At 42.8% G+C, this 13,838-nt stretch overlaps 3 protein-coding genes across 4 annotated transcripts; 1 reads left to right on the top strand and 2 right to left on the bottom strand.

Annotated features, from left to right (window-relative positions):
- Window positions 1-123: 123 nt before the first annotated feature.
- On the bottom strand, window positions 124-4,214 carry tmem209 (transmembrane protein 209). Of its 2 annotated transcripts, none has more exons than XM_058077670.2 (15): window positions 4,142-4,214; window positions 3,738-3,902; window positions 3,606-3,664; window positions 3,402-3,533; window positions 3,116-3,339; window positions 2,845-3,049; window positions 2,593-2,768; window positions 2,448-2,519; window positions 2,266-2,362; window positions 1,487-1,612; window positions 1,312-1,409; window positions 1,105-1,219; window positions 938-1,035; window positions 783-856; window positions 124-709 (listed from the first exon to the last, which is right to left on the bottom strand). In XM_058077670.2, exons 2-15 carry the CDS (start codon window positions 3,881-3,883, stop codon window positions 655-657), a joined length of 1,677 nt encoding a protein of 558 aa, XP_057933653.2. In that variant the 5' UTR covers window positions 3,884-3,902; window positions 4,142-4,214; the 3' UTR covers window positions 124-654. The 2 variants fall into 2 exon arrangements, with proteins under 2 accessions (XP_057933653.2, XP_078654919.1); XM_078798793.1 differs by having other exon boundaries at window positions 4,145-4,197.
- A 478-nt stretch (window positions 4,215-4,692) lies between these two features.
- prdm4 (PR domain containing 4) lies at window positions 4,693-11,779 on the bottom strand. Its single transcript, XM_058077477.2, has 12 exons — window positions 11,677-11,779; window positions 11,354-11,414; window positions 11,037-11,152; window positions 10,773-10,961; window positions 9,415-10,167; window positions 9,184-9,333; window positions 8,995-9,113; window positions 8,837-8,922; window positions 7,057-7,184; window positions 6,451-6,990; window positions 5,327-5,495; window positions 4,693-5,245 (listed from the first exon to the last, which is right to left on the bottom strand). Exons 3-12 carry the CDS (start codon window positions 11,149-11,151, stop codon window positions 4,888-4,890), a joined length of 2,607 nt encoding a protein of 868 aa, XP_057933460.2. The 5' UTR covers window position 11,152; window positions 11,354-11,414; window positions 11,677-11,779; the 3' UTR covers window positions 4,693-4,887.
- Window positions 10,891-13,510, top strand: LOC144902077 (achaete-scute homolog 4-like). The gene is made up of 3 exons (XM_078798823.1): window positions 10,891-10,989; window positions 12,181-12,224; window positions 12,290-13,510. Exon 3 carries the CDS (start codon window positions 12,293-12,295, stop codon window positions 12,728-12,730), a length of 438 nt encoding a protein of 145 aa, XP_078654949.1. The 5' UTR covers window positions 10,891-10,989; window positions 12,181-12,224; window positions 12,290-12,292; the 3' UTR covers window positions 12,731-13,510.
- Window positions 13,511-13,838: the final 328 nt, after the last annotated feature.

Here is a 13,838-nt window from a genome sequence, read left to right as displayed (position 1 = left end):
AATAATATATCTATATATATCTATATATAGTGCAATTTGCTGCATTATTTTCCTGTGTCCTTTTTTCCTTTTTCGTCATGTCAAATTGGCATTGCATTAAAAAAAAAACACCAAAATGATCGGCTAACCGGATTTTAATCACCACTAATAGCACTGAAGGGCATGTGTAATGTGTTTTGTAATAGTACATCAACAGTGTGGAATTGAACAGGCGTTTCCTTATTTTGTGTGTCCTTTGTTTATTACAAGTATGTGAATTGTCATTTTGACCTTTTGCAGTAAAATATAATAGCACTGGCACAACTACAAAACATACAAAATGTTACATAGCAAGCAAGGTAAGCCCATGCATACTATATTTACATTCAACCAAATGCATTTGAGCCCTTAAACACACCACTGACTAATGTGAGGTTGTTTTGGTACATTCTCATATTGAATTTGCTCATTAAAAAAATATATGACATGTCATCAAAGTAATTACAATGATGATTGTTGACGGAGAATAATGTTTGATTTACCGCAAGCACTTTTTATCCTGAAATAGAAGTCCTTAAGATGATCTTCAAACCTGTGAAGATGAAGAGTATTGCAGGGTTGGCGGGAGGGTCCATGTGGTTGTGCTGGTTGTTCCTATACATAAATGCTGATGGTTCAGTCTTCAAAAATCCATAGAATGTTCACACCAGAAAGGCCAAGGTTCACTCGCCTGGAAAAAAAAAAGAAAAATAGGCTTTTTAAAATGCAATTTGCACATTTTGAGCACAGTTTGAAGCACTCACCCTAGCATCCCAGACTCCATGGTTTTAATGACGTACAGGAACATGAGGATTGTATGGAACAGGTTGTTCCTGCCCTGAAATAGAAACACAGGTTTCTTCACTCTGGAGTATGTCTGTGCTTCTAACTGAGGACTGGCAACTTTTTGTGTTGTCACCTTGGGCAGGCTGGAGATGTGTCCCTGATAGATGAGCTGGTAGTGAGGGGGTGTGGTGCTGCTCTGGTGGATGCAGAACAGGTTCTCCTTGGTCACATCTGTAATGCAAAATACACAGTAAACACATTGCTTTGTGTATACATTTGTGTGTATGTGTGTGCGCTCACCGGGTTTGTCAGGGATGTGGCTGAAGTGCTGTGAGGTAAAAGTTTTCCCGTCTGGATATTTGGGGTGAGGTGGCAGTCTGGAGTCCAGGTAGGTACAGAACATGTGCATGAGGATCTACAAAAAGGGGACACACAAGGTGAAAGCTTGATGTTTGCCCACGGTGTGACATGCAGTGTTTTGGTGTGTGTGTGTGTGTGCAGACTTACAGCACAGTCTGTGGGGAGGTCTGTGTCCCACTTCCTGGTCTTAAGGTCACCTCCGCCGTTCCAGCGAAAGGAGCTCATGCAGCCGCTGTGTGCCAGCTCTGCCAATTAGCCATAAACACACACATTAAGGAAACACTTTGAAATGCAACAGGGCTAATGTTGCTGTTAGACGAACCTTTTATGCGATCCACCAGATATTCCTGATTGGGAGTGATGTCTAGGTACTGCACGATGGAGTTCATAGTGGGGATGGAGGACGCTTTCATTATGGCGGCCTGTTTTAGGCTGCTGATGCTGGCCTCTAGTGGGGAAAAGAGGAGCAACTGGTCATTTTCACTGCACATTTTCAGTTGAATGAAATGAGTGTGTCCCGTTTGTTTGCAGGTTTGGGGGTGTTGGGTAGTGGGGTGTGCTGTGGTTGGCCATCAGTCATAATGAGCATAATGAGCAAGGCAAGCCCACCAACACGAACGAGCCAGTAAGCAGATTTTATTCTCAAATGGTAGCAACATGGTAATGGTAATTGTTTTATTTCATTTGAACATGCATCAGATTACAATTGAGTGTATCCCATAATTTGTTCACTTCCTGCTTTCCTAATATAATTTAAGTTAGGTTTTTTTTCATAAAAGGCAAAAAAAATGGGGGAGAGGAGGGGTACAACCTGGAGTGGTCGCCAGCCAATCACAGGGCACATATAGACAAACAATCACTCACATTCATACCTATGGATAGTAGCCAATTAACCTAACATGCATGTTTTTGGAATGTGGGAGTGGGTACCTGAAGAGAACCCAGGTCTTCCCGATTTCCTGACTGTGTGGCCAACATGCTACCATTGTGGGACAATAAACATTTCAAAATGTATGTAATTTGTATGCATGTTCTTGGTGAGAACAAGTATGGACACCTGTCAATTACTACAATCGCAAACTTTATTTTCTGCATGCTCACCTCCAATCTGGAGCTCCGGGCAGCCCATCCTCCTGAGCTGGCTGTTGACTGAGTCCATCTCCTTAACCAGGGGGACCAAGATGGTGTCACTGATCCACTGCCAAACAGACAAAACACACAAAAAGAGGATTGTAACACAGCATCTATGTGTAAAAAAGTATTAGGAAAAACTGTGTCAATACGTTTCGAAGCTTTGCGGTCCAGCCATCAATGCGATCCACGACAGGCCGACTGGTTGTGATCCTGCCCCACACCTGTACAAAAGGAACACATGATTTAAAGGTAATTAATACACAATGGCTCATACATATCAAAGAGGAAACCAACCTCCTCCGCAGCCTGCTTGGATCCTGGGTCCGTCTCATCTTTATGGGCAGATGGCGCCTGAGAGCGGCAGGCAGGCTGGTACAGGAACTTTCGTAGACTTTGTGCGTAATCCCCCACCGATCGGTTGTAATTCCAAAATGTCGGCGTATGACTCGGGGACACGGATTCGGGACTCCCTAATTATTTGAAACAAATTGTTATTGTTCATGTCTTCATGTGAGAATGCCTCCCAATATACATTCCAATCCATACCAAGCTGGCTGAGGTGACTCTTCTCCTCCTCAGTACGCAGGAATCGCTCCAAGCTTTTCAGATCGCCCATATAATCCTCCTTGCTTCCTGGTGAGTTGAACACAGACGGTGATGTGCGGTAGCGAGCCCTCAAGCCAGAGCTTTCAGTTGGACCGATGCTGCTTGGATAAGGAGGGGAGCCACGGGATGGACTGTAGTTCAACACCTTAATACAAAAAAAAAATTTTGGAGTCACCACACATTACAATGTAACAAAATGTTGGCAACACACCTTCCCAAATGCCACAGATGGGGAATAAGGTGCACTGCTCGGAGTGGAAGGGTTGCTAAGAGAAGGGCTGTAGCCAGCGACACAGCTCGGGGAGAATTTGGGGCTAGCGGTGGCAGAACGAGAGGGGCTGAAGCTCAGCACGCTCTGTCCCAGCAGGGGTGATGACTGCGCAGGAGCGGGGGTCTCCTTTTTTTCTGGCTTCTGAGGAGGAGAAGCCTGGATACCTACAGGACGATAAGATAAGTCAGTAAGTAGAACCAGTATTGTGTGTCATTGAAGAACATACTTGTGTTTGTCAAACCCAGGAGGCGATGCTGGTGAGGGGACACAGCAATGGTGGCTGGAGACATTGTGTACTTGAAATATTTCCAGAAATCAAAAAGAGCATTTAGGCTAAAAAGGCAGGCGAGCACCAGTTCTGCGATAGAACAGAGAGCATGTTAGCTTTATTTTAAGTGCTAATATATATGAAAGTGAAGAGGATACTAACCAATGTACCAAATAGGCCAGTACGTGATGTTGTAGTATCTGCTAAGCAATTTCCCTGACCTATAACAAAAAACACATTGACATAATTATATTAATACGTGTTTCCCAGCAGACAAAGGAGATGCGAACTTACATTTCAGTGTAAATCATCCCAGCCAGGGACACATTGAGAACAGCCCAAGCGAGGACCACCTCACGGGCTTGCTCTTCCCTCCTCAACCTCAGCGCCTTGTCAATCATACTGGGAACCCCCTCCTTCGGTGGGGTCATCATGGCCATCTTTATCAAACTATTTAGGCTTAAAATAAAGAAGGACAGTATCAATAAAACGTAAAGAAACAAACACTGTGTAGTGCTCGACTGCTAGCACAACAGGCTAGCTTAGCTAAGTTAGCACACTAACACCAATAACACAGACAGGACGTATTAAGCACGGCTCGAAGTTAGTTGTGATGTAAATTAGATGTTAAGTGAATTCGTGTCAGTGGAAAGAACAATATGTAAAACACATTGTAGCACATAAAAAATAAATCATACCACCTTAAGATGAATAACCGACAGGCGCTACATGTTTTTGTATTTCAACCGGAAACAGGATTATTTACTTCCGGTTTAATTTCGATAGTCGCATTTTCGGTATGCTAGATAATGTACGTAACTTTTTTTTACAATCAATAAATAAGGCAAAACCCGATAACTTTAATGTAGAAATATTTTTATATATCCTATCCAATTATTGCGTCAATTTTACGAATACTACAGGTAAACCATTATTTACAACCAAATATTTGTATATACGTCATATAATTATTGCGTCAAGCTATTCCTAACAAGTTGCACCCTTCTAATGTAGAAAACGTGCACAAACTATTTCAATGAGCATTTAATAATCCATAATGCCAGTCTGAAACTATGGCATATTATTTACAATCACAAAATGCCCCCAAATCACCTTATAATAAACAAGGACAATAATACTAGTACTAACAGTACAGGATTATTAAATGCAATATGCTGCTACAATGTATTAATAAAAAGTGACTATGAGTCAAAGGCAAGATAAGGAGTACAAATAATTATATATGCAACCCATGAACCAAATTTAATTAGTTAAATGGAAAAAAATACACAAGAAATCTTAAAGATATACAATCTTACTCAGAATAAAGAACATTTTAGCAGCTCTGTGAGATAATGTCAAACATACTGGCTAATAAAGCAAAAGTTTGGCAAGAATCAGAGGTAAACATTAGTGTAAGGTATGGTAAGTCAATAAATAGACATCAATGGGGGGGTGACAGTGATTTCTCAGAGTTATATCCTCCGACATCCAAACGACAGTCGTCATTCCTGGTGGAGTCCACAAGTCTCTCTGAGCTTCCTCTACTGTCGCCACCGTCATCGGTTTCTTCCTCGTCATCCTCTTCCTCCTCCACGTGTTGCTCCTTACGGGACGAGCGCTCCGTCTTGGGCCCTTTGCATATCTTGAGGTGTCGAGTGAGGTGGTATTTGGTGAGAAAAGCCTTGTTGCACTTCTCGCAGACAAAGTCCCTGCGGCCCTCGTGAGAGTTCATGTGCTTCTTCAGGTGGTTGGTCTTCAGGAAATGCTTGTTGCACTTGGGGCACTGAATACGACGCTCGCTGTAAAAGAAGCGACATGTACAAATTACTAGCGCTGTCTTAACAGGGAAGTTGTTGTCGAGTTTGAAAAAAGAGACATACTGTGTGTGAGAGAACATGTGCTGGTTCAGGTCGTGTTTTCTGATGAAGGTCCGCTCACAGAGATCGCACTTGAGCTTCTCGGCGCCGGTGTGTATGAGCATGTGTGACGCCACATGGGATTTCTGTGTGAACGACTTCTCACAAACTGTGCATCTGTAGTTCTTCTGACCTATTAGTGGCAGATAATAAGAACTGTCATCAAGGGAAGCACATATTAATTTCATATAGTGGTCTGGGGACACTCAACTGCAGGGGGTAACAGACATTTTATCGAGCAGCGCGACGCAGCGCACCCACACCTCTGTGCCAAGCTGAAAATGTGGACACCTCCCTCTGGTACAGCAACACGCCCATCTTGGCACAGCCCAATTTACCAGATTACCAAATTGGGTGCGCTGGACAAAATTACCAATACACGGGGTGCGTCATGCTGCGCCACAAAAATAGAGCCCTTTATATTAGATTACAATATTAATTCAATTTAATAATGAATAACTCAAGGAATTAACTCCCGGAACATATCCATTCCAATTATATATTTTTATTATTTAACTTGGTATACAGTCGTCTTTCATTATATCATGGTTTTAACATTGCTCCCTCACTTTATTGCAATTTAAAAAAAAAATATTAATTAATGTTTCTTGGTAGACTGTAGTCTATTATTAGTCAAAACATATTGAAATACAATATACAGTAAACACTGAGACGTTACCTTTACGCCACACAAAGTCATCTATGGCATGTCTGCCATGAAAAAGGTTCTCCTCTCATTTTGCGTGGAAGTGGTAAGTTTTTGGCTTCATAAGTTGAGAATAAATATGATGCTAAGTGGTTAGCTCGCTATGTCTCGAGTCCCCACAGCATAAGAGTTGAGCAATGTGCTGTAACCAACGTCTAATAGGAGTGTAAAAGTAACTATAGGGGTGTTATTTCATGTCTACAAGGCTCTAATAATGTAAAAAAAACATTTAGAAAGTCCATGAAAATATTCCATATTGCAGTCGGGTCTGGAAGCAATTAACCGCACCAAACGAGGGAAGACTTTTTCAATAAACCACTCAAAGTACAAATGTATGGCAGTAGACAACTACAATGTATCCTACCAAAGTGTGGGGTCATACCTGTGTGAATTTTGAGGTGCATCCTGAGGTTGCTGGGGTCGCTGAAAGCCTTGCTGCAGTATTCACACTTATGAGGTTTCATGCCCACGTGGCCCATGAAATGCACGTTGAGCTTGGTGGACGTAATGAAAGCACGGGAACACATGCTGCACTTGAACTTCTTCTCCCGCGCTTGACTTTTTGAGTTTGTTCTGGGGGTTGTGGTGGTGGTAGTAGGACTTGTAGTAGTAGTGCTGTTCTGATTATTGTCACTCCTGCTGCAGTTATCACCATTAGTTTGCGTTGCAGTTTGGCCTGGACAGGGCCACGGAGAGGAGGAGGAAGAGCTTGAGGTCCCAGTGGTTAGCTTCTCATGCTGTTGCTGTTGCTGTTGTTGTTGTTGTTGTTGTTGTTGAGATGGCTGCTCCTGCAAGTCCCGCTGTGGCGGGCTGTGGCTGTGTGGAGGCTGGTTATGGCTGCTCATATGAGGTTTGAGATCAGAAAAAGAGGCGCAGTCTTTGCCGCATTGGCAGAGCTGGGTTTCAGGCAAAGGAGGAACACCTGGATAAAAACAATGAGATCAATGAATGCATAATCCAACACAATAAAGAGGGCGTTGCATCTTACCCATCAGTCTGCAGTAGTCTCGGCTATAGTAGAAGCGCAACTCCTGGTCTGGGTGGATCTCCACGGTTGTGCAGAAGAAGAGTTTACCATTGGCAGAGTAAGCGACCAGGTTCTGCTCTTCACGGCTCCTAAAAGCACCAAGCGCATGGGTCAATTGGGTCCAAAAAAAAAAAAAAGTCCTTTTTCAGCACACATTTATCTAACATGTATGTTAACTCACTGCCAGACATTTTCAAAGAGAGTTTTAGGGCATTTTTGCTAAACTTTCAAGACCCACAGAGTATTGATTTTTAGGACTACATAAACATTGAAACTATCTAAACAAACTTTAGACTCTCATCAGAAAAAACAAAGTTTGTTTCTAGCATTTTAGCACTTTATAAATTTTTAAAGCACTCGATTATGACCAAAAAATTATTGTTTATACGTTGTGTTTATACTTTTGTCCACCAGATGCCACTACTTTACCCCCCAATCAAAGCACGCAGCAAAAATATTACATATTTTACTGTTTCTACAAAAGGTGTATTGCTGGTGAAATTAGTGGTGTTATTGATGATTTTCAATTCATAACACATGTAAAATTGTAATTCTCAAATTGTACTACAATTAATGATACTAGCGTTAGGCAAATAGATTTTTTTAACTTAATGTAAATTTTCACTTCATTTGGAGTTTTTAATACAAATATATATAAATATAAGTGTCCAGTCACTTGTCTTTCTGTTCATCAAATACAGTAAATCTTAAATTACATTAATTAAATATTTTACACATAGTTGCAAATGGTGAGTAATCATGACTAATTAATTTGAAAATTGTGATTAATTTGATTAAAATAAATTTAATCCCTAATATATATGTTTTATATCCTGTAAACCAGGGGTGCTCACACTTTTTCAGCATGCGAGCTACTTTTAAAATGACCGAGTCAAAATGATCTACCCACTACAAAAATGCAAAACATCTACTTATTTTCAAATGTATTGAGGATTATTTGTACGTACAATGTATGTTGATGTACCTTACATAACCAAATAAGCCAATATTGCAAAACACACATAATTAACTATTAACATTTTTTGTAATTACCTGAGTTTACTTTGATGACTTGCACTGAATTGAATCAGCCAGGGATGCATAGTCCGGACAGTAGCTGCTGATAGCCAGCCTCACGCACACTTCCAAATGTTTATCAGTCATGGATAATATCCATATCATAATATCCGTATAATATTCCATATCCATATGGAAGTGATATGTTTTTGACTTTTTACTTGGTCCAGCTCCTTCACTCATTTTAGTGACCATAAACTTTAGCGAGGGCTTAAAATCTGACGCAACTCGCCGATTAGCTTAGCACTTTGCATCGTTGTTTACGCATGAGCGGTGACCTAAAGGTCAAAATTCAGTTGTCATCTGACTGGTTGTCCTGTATGTCAATCAAGTAACGGGGATGGGTGATAGGCTGACATCGTAAGTTCTGCCGCACTTAGAGACGTTGTTTGATTTGATTGGTCACCCGAAGGGCAACATTCAGTTGTCATCTGAATGGCTGCCCTGTATATCAATCAAGTGACGGCATTGATGCTAGGATGATATTTTTTTAATGTCACGCCGCGATCGACCAGCGATCGACCAGTACCACCTCTGCGATCGACCGGTAGATCGCGATCGACTTAATGAGCACCCCTGCTGTAAACAAAAGGTAAGTTCTAAAAATATAATTCAGTTATCTTAATTTATCATAACTTCTTGTTTGAATAGTGTGTTACACTACCTTGCCCTGTGGACGAACATCATCCAGTTACATTCATTCTCATCTGCTGTCACGATGTAGAACTCCAGTACATTGTTATGGTACATCTGTGATGACACAAACAAGTTAATCACCTTGGGCTTTGTTATGTTTCTACTGACACTGAAAATGAAACTGACCTTCCATATCTGAGGCGTGTCCTTTTCCGGCCAATCCGAGAGGTCCACGTTGCTACAGTGCTGGCCAACCATCGGTCCGAAGCAGGTCCTCGGTGGAATGATGTCACGTGCAAACACACCTGACAACGGCAACAAAAAGGGGTGGATGTAGTCATCTGTGCTGGTGACTTCGGAGTTCTATTCTCTTACCGAGTGGCTCATCGGCTACAGAGATACGAAGGCACAGCGGCCGTGGAATCGAGAGGCGAGCTCGGCTTTGAATGGGTGTGTCTGGGATGAAGGTGACCGGGCCGTGTTCTGGACAGTCCGAGCTATATGAGCGCTCACAGAGTGTGCACCCTGTGCAACCGTCCCAAAAAAAAAGTAAATGATCAGAAATACATTGCTACAATGGCCTCAAGGTGTATTTTATAAACTTACAAATGTATGCGGAGACCATGCCCTCCTTGTTGGAAGTTGAATCCTCAAGTTGCAAGCTGGAGTTGACAAGCACCAGGTTGTTTTCTGGACCCAGCGATACCTCAGTGGTGATGGGGGAAACATTTACAACATCTAGTCCCATCCCAGAATGACCATGCAGCGACACAGGGCCAAGCTGACCCTGGTTGCCCATAGAGCTAGTGAGCACCACACTCACAACACCAGAGCTGAGCTCCCCGTTCGGGTGTAGTTGATCCCCAAGTCCTCCTGCGCCTCCTCCACTTGTATTCCCCACGCGGCCCCCCATGTGGTCAGACTCCATCACCACAGGGAGCTCAAGCACAGGGGGTCCATGCAGAGGCATCACTCCTCCAGAGGAGTCCACCGCAGTGAGGCCCTCATGCGGCTGCCTCCCGCCTCCTAGTTGCTGCTGGGTGTCCGACACCCCGACCCCGTCCATGGTGGCCAGCTCCTCTCCCATCCTGTCTGGAGACATGGGGCTGCTGACACGCGACTCCATCGCTAACCCTGTAGAGTCCAGCTCATGAGCCCCAGGCTGGTGGAGGTCCCCCTGGCCGTTGACTTGTCTCGAGTCCATGGGAACCAGGCCTTGCTCTAGGGGGCCACCTGCTGTACTGTAAGGGTCAAGTCCTGAGGGGTTGTTGCTGGCCACTGACAGAGTTCCATCCATGTTGAGGCTGCTGGGATGGATGTACTGTGGTGGTGGACGGTCCGCCAAATAGGACAAAATACCTACAGCAGCAAAATTATCAATTATAAGAGGGTTTTGTGGGGCTGCACGCCGGTGAGTGGTTAGCACGCAGACCTCACAGCTAGGACACAAGGGTTCAATTCCACCCTCGGCCATCTCTGTGTGGAGTTTGCATGTTCTCCCCGTGCATGCGTGGGTTTTCTCCGGGTACTCCGGTTTCCTCCCACATTACAAAAACATGCTAGGTTAATTGGCGACTCCAAATTGTCCATAGGTATGAATGTGTGAATGGTTGTTTGTCTATATGTGCCCTGTGATTGGCTGGCCACCAGTCCAGGGTGTACCCCGCCTCTCGACCGAAGACAACTGAGGTAGGCTCCAGCACCCCCGCGACCCTCGTGAGGATAAGCGGTAGAAAATGAATGAATAAATGAAGAGGTTTTGTAATACCTCCTCTATTACAAGGTGTATATAATATATATGCAGATATGGCTAAACAATTTAATTTAGATTTATATTTTTCCCATGAATACCAAATAAACCAACAGTGATCCCCCTCTCCACCAACAGGGGGCAGCAGAGCTTTTTGCATCAAAGAGCAGGGTAGAATAAAACGTGTAAGTGGTGTGACTAATAGTTGCGCTACCTGGTAATATATGTCGGAAGTAGCTGCTCTCCAAGTGCGGGTACGGGGGCGGAGGCAGGGAATAGTTCCTATCCGGTAGGCCACACATCACTCCTCGATCTCCCAGCGGGCCCATGGGCAACATCAGGGACAACGCAGAAGGAAGGGAGCCTAGGGAAGGACCCAAGCTGGGGATGGCCACCGGCATGCCTGCAAAAGAGTCACTTCCAAAATGAAGGTATGTATGATGTGAAGTGTGTTTGGAGGTTTGTTGTGATGTCACACCTGGCGTGGGGATGGCGTTATGTGGGGGTGAGGTGGCCAAACCCAAGTGGCTTGCACTGACTGAAGGCACACTGAGCTGGTCCATGCCCACCGGACTCAGATTCATGTCATTCATCCTGTGAACACCATCACTCATTAGCAGAATTAAGTCATCTATGTCATCCATTTATGTTTTATGAAAACATTCATTAACAATGAATTCATTTTATTTCTAGATTTTGCTGAGGGTGCATTCAAAACGAGCTCTGTGCCGAAAATGACCTCTGGCCACACTTTGGACATCCCAGCACTAAAACACTAGCTTAGCATTAGCTTACCTGAATTCAGCAACTTTTCTCCAGTAGTAAACCAGACAAGGTTGCGCTTACATTGCTCGACCTGTAAGGCAGGAAAGCACAATCCCCACCGCACATGTCAACATACGTCAACTAGCTGCTTTAGCCAGGTAGCTACACTGCTTGTTTATTACATGGCTAGCTTAGCGTTAGCTCACCTGCCTGTCTCGGTTAAAACAGTACATTGTCAACTTTTATGTTGAAACAATGAGGAGTTAAAGCTTGTGACACTCAAATGAGCCGCATGATAATTAAATATATGTATAGGAAACGCGTGAGACGTTTAAGTAAAAACAAAAACATACCAGCAGCTATACAATACCTCCTTCCGGGAGGGTGCCATGGCGGCGCATGCGCCGTAAAGAGTACGCATGGGGCGCTGTGTTGATTCATTCACACTTTTAATGTTCTTATTATAATTCTGATATTAATAACTGAAATTTTAAGTGTTTTGTTTTATAGTCAAACATCTTGTATGTGACGGGAATGATATGATTTGTTTTTAAGATGAGTTTTTAAGAAGCTGCGAAGTCAAAGATCCTCTATACAACAAGAGCACTCTGCTGTTTTTTGTGGACCTGCTTCAAACTACTCAAAGATCCTCTAAAGAAGAAGAGGCACTCTGCTGTTTTTTTAGTCATGGTTAAATGTTGTAGTTGGAAGAGAATGGGAAAAAACCCTATCTGGGGAGTCGATCTCCTCCTTAGATCACACCCACCCAGCTCTAAAACAAGTTATCAACAAGTTATCACATCCTTTGCCAGTACTCGATGAGAACAGACAGCTCCTCATGCTAAAGTCTCTTTCAGAACATATTCAGACTTGGAATGACCTTGAGGAGTCCCCTAAAAAGGTACGTTTCCTTTTTAACGAATATTTCTGCATGTGTGCAACAATTTATGATGAAAATCTTTGCAGAAAATGTCGTATTGTAACGAGCTGGTGGAGCATATTCCATGTATCCCTCCGCTGGCTCTCCACTGCTTCCCTATGGACATCAGCGGACCGTACCACCGCTTCGGCCTCCCCTTCCACGGCCGCAGCAGGTTCCCACCTGCGGGACTACACTACTACCCGTGTCCCGGTGTGTGTGATTATTCATTCGAACCCGCATTCGTACGCAAAAGGAACGAGAGGGAGAGGCACCGGGTGCGGTGCGTCAACGAGGGGTACGCGCGCCTCAGGGAGCACCTGCCGCAGGAGTTTGAGGACAAGCGGCTCAGTAAGGTGGAGACACTCAGGGCGGCCATTGACTATATTAAACATCTGCAGAGCCTTTTGGAAATGAGCGTAAACGGGATGCATATGTCACTGGATCGTCAGTTTGGATGCTATGTTAAGGATACAAATGCATCATAAAAATGTCTATAAGATCATTTGTGCATTATAAATATATTTTTTTGTATTTTAGAGCACAGTTGCATGAGATAAAACATTGGAAACAACACTTATAGTGCTTTAATTCAATCATACTAACTCCTTATTTCTAAAGTCACAAATACTCAAACTTGCTGATATAGTTAATCTTCAGACAGCTAAAATAATGCATAAGGTTAAAAATAACCAATTACCTAAAAATGTAATCCAATACTTCTCTACAAGAGAGGAGAAATATGATCTCAGGGAAGAACAACATTTGAAACACTTCTATGCTAGGACTACGTTAAAAAGCCATAGCATTTCAGTATGTGGAATCAAACTATGGAATGGATTGAGTAAGGACCTCAAACAATGCACAACGATGAGCCAATTCAAGAAACAATACAAGCAGTTGATGTTTGCTAAATACAAGGATGAAGAGTCTTGAACCAGTCATGATGTGCTATATATATATATATATATATATCACTATATTGACAGTTACTATGGTACCCATTATGTCATTGGATGGTCATATCACCTCGTACTTTGGTACGAGGCATTATTAAAAAAAACAAAACCAAAAAAAAAACCTTAAACTGTATTATGGAAAGCAGGAAGTGAACAAATGTAACAGTTACTGATTGTAAAAGTACCAGATGGAGGGGTAGGATTTAATAAGCTTTGCTTCTTCCTACTCCTTTTGGACATGTGGAACTATGAACTGATTATGTGATGCATTCAATTGTAATCTGACGCATGTTCAAATGAAATTAAATCATGACCATGAAATCATTACCATTACAAGTAAAGATAATATAAATAAAGATTGAAAATCCACCACTGCAGTCATTTTAGCCAATTTATGCAGTATGCATGGGACAATATATTAGAAACGGCAACCACAATATTACACTATAGGTACACCTGCACACTTTGTGACCTTTAATCGTATGGAAATTCGAAGCCAATCATATGCTTTGGTGACAAATTTAAGCTTTTCTTGTGTGAATGCATTAGCAAAGACCCCCGGACCACCAGAAAACAGCACCCCCCCCCCAACACCATCCCTTTCTCTTTATGTGCTTCCAGGAGATTTTCACAGGAT

Source organism: Doryrhamphus excisus, linkage group LG2 (genome assembly GCF_037039965.1).
Source record: "Doryrhamphus excisus strain RoL-2023G ecotype Guam linkage group LG2, RoL_Dexc_Guam_v1.1, whole genome shotgun sequence".
NCBI lineage: Eukaryota > Metazoa > Chordata > Actinopteri > Syngnathiformes > Syngnathidae > Doryrhamphus > Doryrhamphus excisus.
This window is presented reverse-complemented; position numbering and strand designations above follow the sequence as displayed.